The sequence below is a fragment of the Portunus trituberculatus genome, chromosome 15 (genome assembly GCF_017591435.1).
Source record: "Portunus trituberculatus isolate SZX2019 chromosome 15, ASM1759143v1, whole genome shotgun sequence".
Lineage (NCBI taxonomy): Eukaryota > Metazoa > Arthropoda > Malacostraca > Decapoda > Portunidae > Portunus > Portunus trituberculatus.
In genome coordinates this window covers 7,316,287-7,321,128 of record NC_059269.1, presented here as the reverse complement: position 1 = coordinate 7,321,128, position 4,842 = coordinate 7,316,287, and the positions used below count along the sequence as shown (strand labels likewise).

At 40.7% G+C, this 4,842-nt stretch overlaps 1 protein-coding gene across 1 annotated transcript in view; it reads right to left on the bottom strand.

Moving 5' to 3' along the window:
• LOC123504088 overlaps window positions 1–4,842 on the bottom strand; it is a 44,622-nt gene extending 39,780 nt beyond the window's left edge. The window contains 6 exon segments of the mRNA XM_045254379.1: window positions 428–485; window positions 1,426–1,527; window positions 1,823–1,862; window positions 1,865–1,930; window positions 2,401–2,568; window positions 4,292–4,842. Coding sequence (XP_045110314.1) covers window positions 428–485; window positions 1,426–1,527; window positions 1,823–1,862; window positions 1,865–1,930; window positions 2,401–2,568; window positions 4,292–4,484 — 627 coding nt within the window. The 5' untranslated portion in view covers window positions 4,485–4,842.

Genomic DNA, 4,842 nt, shown 5'->3' with positions numbered 1-4,842 from the left:
CTTTACTTTTCATTCACCGATTTGCATTTTCCAGGGGACGGGTATGAAATAACACTGATAATCTGAGACAATCTCCTTTATATGACCGACGCGTATTTCCCACCACTGGTGCAGAACTCTGGCGCTTCGTCAAGGACAAAATTCATTTGCTATGATGATACTGGAGAGAGAGAGAGAGAGAGAGAGAGAGAGAGAGAGAGAGAGAGAGAGAGAGCCCATCCGCACACTCAAGAGCAGATAGTCAGACAGAGTGTAAATATACATCCAGTAGAATAAATAAACATGCAGACTGATAAACATACGAAAGAAAGAGGGAGTGAAGGTTAAGGAAGAAGGAAATTCGTCATGCAGTTGTGATCCGTATAATTCTAAGCATAAACAAGCTACTTGAAGTTGCTTACGTCTAGTGTGTTACTTTAGTACATACCGTCTCATCGTCATCGGAACACGTACAGCTCCAGACGCTCGAGCTCCTCCACGGCCGTCTGTAGGCAAATAAATAGTGTTAACCTTTTTACTGCTACTTGGCGCATCCTTCCACAACCACTAGCTCGCATTGTGAAACGCTTTACTCTCTCACCAAATGCATTTTCAAAGGCCACAGAGATTATAAGCCAGGTTTTCATGAGTGTTTCCCATGTTACTAGAACCATAATAACATCCTTAAGATCAGTGTCACTGCAGCTAAAGCCTTATGAATATGCAGCACAATAGTGTTTCAGAAAATGGTCCATAAGTACCCAGAGACATTTCCTATTGTTATAAGGCCAATCTCCAAGAACTGTATTGGCTAGAAATTGTATTAGCAATTTCTAATCCCTTTCTTCTTCTCTTATTGATATGCTCATTAAAAATTTTGACTTTTGTTATGGTGAACTGTTTATATGTTGTAGTGAAAAGGTTAGAGGGACTGCAAATGCACATCATAAACTCTTAATGAACATCCAGGACCTTGAGAGTACGAAAAAATAAAAGTATCAGACATTTGGGACATTTATGTACATAGCAATGCTGATTTAATTTTTTTTTTCACTTCGTGGGTATGAATCACACACAACGATAATTATGTCGATGACAATTATGATGATAATTATATCATGAAAAGTATAACATTATTGTTCTATTCTATATAACTACGTTCGTATGTACTTTTTAATTTATTTACCGTTTTACAGGTCCATCGAAATACCAGAGAGAGAGAGAGAGAGAGAGAGAGAGAGAGAGAGAGAGAGAGAGAGAGAGAGAGAGAGAGAGAGAGAGAGTGTGTGTGTGTGTGTGTGTGTGTGTGTGTGTGTGTGTGTGTGTGTGTGTGTGTGTGTGTGTGTGTGTGTGTGTGTGTGTGTGTGTGTGTGTGTGTGTGTGTGTGTGTGTGTGTGTGTGTGTGTGTGTGTGTGTGTGTGTGTGTAATGGAGTGATCTTACGTACTGTCTGACACAGTTGACGAAGAACATGCAGATGAGGAAGAAAATAAGGATGCCTATCGCTGACAAAGCCAAGGTGTTGGACCAGCCGACGTTCGAGTAGACGCTGTGGAAGGAAAAAACACACACACACACACACACACACACACACACACACACACACACACACACACACACACACGCACACGCACACACACACACACACACACACACACACACACACACACACACACACACAGTTAATGTTGATAAATGTACTGTTAAACGATAACGATTAGCACCACTTAATAAAACAATAATAAAGGATAACAACAAAGCTTAAGTTCAAAAGCACACTCAGGGGCGCTACAGTGGACTGTCTCAAGAGTTCATTTGCCAGGTACAAACCGTCGTCTACTTACCAGACTCCGTCGTAGTTTTCCCCCTTATGGCAGTGACAAAGCCGTCACTCCGACACTCACCGGGATAATCACACTCGATTGTGGCGTTGCAGCTCGACCCAAGTATCCCTGAAAGCAACGCACAAAGGAATTAGTTTTTTTTTTTTTTTTACTACAAACCTGCCCTAGATAACAGCTCTGGACTTTGGTTCTTAACTTGATCAAATATGATTTATACCGTATAGTGCTGATGTGATAAATTAATAAATGAAAAATTCGATCACGATGACACGATGTTCCGTGGTCTTTAAAAAGGTTAGGAATCACATGGTTAATTTCCCATTTCAAGGGACAGCGTCATCTCTCACGTTCAGACAGTGCACCAACAGACATTCTGAGATATCAACAGAGACACTTGAGATCTAGCTTAATCCTAAATCACCAAGTTCATAGTGCATTCATTACAGCCATTGCTATACTTGTGTATAGTTCACATTTACATGGAATGAAATGATGACGCAACTGTTCAATAAATGAATGGAAAAAATACTACAGCTCTGGACAAATTCATCCCTATCACCTTGGCTGAGGAAACTTACCGCATTCACCACAAGAGAAGACATTTTTGGCCTCCAAGAAGCCTGTCATCTGGTACTGGTAGATCCAGCAGAAGGGAGGCCTGCAGCTACACTGGCCCTCGGAGCATATTAGGCTATCGTAGGCATGACAATCGTAGTCAACATTGCAGTTCATCTCCGGCACATTTACTGAAACAGGACAAGAAAAATATCACACACACACACACACACACACACACACACACACACACACACACACCGCGTAGTGTAGTGGTTAGCACGCTTGACTCACAATCGAGAGGGCTGGGTTCGAGTCCCAGGAAGCGGCGAGGCAAATGGGCAAGCCTCTTAATGTGTGGCCCCTGTTCACCTAGCAGTAAATAGGTACGGGATGTAACTCGAGGGGTTGTGGCCTCGCTTTCCCGGTGTATGTTGTGTGTGATGTGGTCTCAATCCTACCCAAAGATCGGTCTATGAGCTCTGAGCTCGCTCCGTAATGGGGAAGACTGGCTGGGTGACCAGCAGACGACCGAGGTGAATTACACACACACAGAGAGAGAGAGAGAGAGAGAGAGAGAGAGAGAGAGAGAGAGAGAGAGAGAGAGAGAGAGAGAGAGAGAGAGAGAGAGAGGGGAGGGGAAAGGCAGAAAAATTATTACGTAAAGTGTAGAGTATTAAAGACTTCAATGTTTCAGGAATGCAGCACTGCCACCGAAATGCACCAGAATGTAGGCTTGGCACCAATCTTCGCAAGTTTAGGGAATTTCGACTCTAACGATACTTTATGGACGAGTTCAAATCAGAAAAGGCAGAGTTCCAGAATTAAAGGTGAAAGAATCAAGACCAATGAAACACTAAGAGAAAAGATACTGGCAGTGCCATAAAGTTATAAACAAAAGCAAGTTCAGTTAGTACTAACGCAGGTCAAAGAAAAGTATGACGTCACTAATCTAGCGTCAACATTCAATGAGAACAGTGATGCTAAACTAAGCACTAAAAATCATTCAATAAAGAAGAAGACAACGGATGTTGTCTTTGCTTTCCAGCTTCTCATTTCAACTTCATGTATACGGGAAGCACATCTGTAATTTGAAAACTGGCATACTTTCATAGATGGTTACGAGTTTTTTTTTTTTTTTATCAAATTTACGCATACAAATCCTTTTCTTAAGACTAATTTTTACTGTCATATGTAGTTAGAAATAATATTTTGACGACAAAATACATAGGCAAATAAATAAAACTTAGCGGCGGCTCAAAGAACCAACAGGAAATAATACTACCGTACGAATTTAGCGTCACATTCGAAGAATTGGATAGTCAATAGATCCTCAACTCATATACCAACTGTGTGTGTGTGTGTGTGTGTGTGTGTGTGTGTGTGTGTGTGTGTGTGTGTGTGTTTAAGTGTGTGTGTGTGCATCTTGTAGGAGGGGTGGGTAGTATGTATCTACGTAAGTACATTTGTAACATTTGTAAAGAATCTTGTATATTTGGAATGGGATTGGGTTTCATGTATTTATGTACGTATAGTATTTCAACACTTGGGTGACAATATTTTCAGCTATTTAAAACAAAAACGTAAGAACTTTTTGTTATCAGTTTATTTGAACTTAAACTCGTTCAGTTATCTAGCACTATCAACAGTAATCATAGCTTTATCTTACTAAAATTTGTCTAATAGATATACCCAACATATATTTAAAAAAAATAAATGTAATAAATGTATTTAGTATGTCAAATACGTTCACTTAATACACTGTTCTCTATAATGATAGTCCCAGTGTACTTAGCATTAATCATTTAAGTTCCATTACAATTATTCATTGATCTCTCTCTCTCTCTCTCTCTCTCTCTCTCTCTCTCTCTCTCTCTCAACAATAACAACAATAATAATGGTGTCTCGCTTCACCTGCAAATAATGTATCCTTGGAACTGTGCGAGTCATTGTGATTGGTGATAGATGCGGGTGAGTCGCTCAGGACCTGTGAAGGAACCTGAACCTGTCCATCGTGGATTTCATCGTTTCCTGCATCAGCCACCACTAAAAGACAGCACAGGAGTGTGGATGTCCATTGCAGCCGTTTCCAAATCATTTTGTACATGGTTTAGTTCCAAGTTTCAATGGGCTATTTATGTACCGCTGCAAAAGCATCCTTAGGGGTTCAGAGGCGATTCCATATTCCTTCCCGTGGAGAACACACACTCAGGATCTATGGTACGAAAGTCACTCCTTTCAACAGTTCTTGGTAACATCCAGGCGTTAGCGATGACGTAACTTTCAACAACGATTACGTAATAAGGCATTTCTAAGTACCCATTTTACACTTTTCATCGCTTTCTAATCTTGCTGGATCACACACCGAACAATTTTCCAATGAAATAAACAATTCACTTCCTAAAACTGTGTAAAGACGAGAGGCTGGAATACGTGGCGAATTGGAGCAATACTAGCCTGCGACA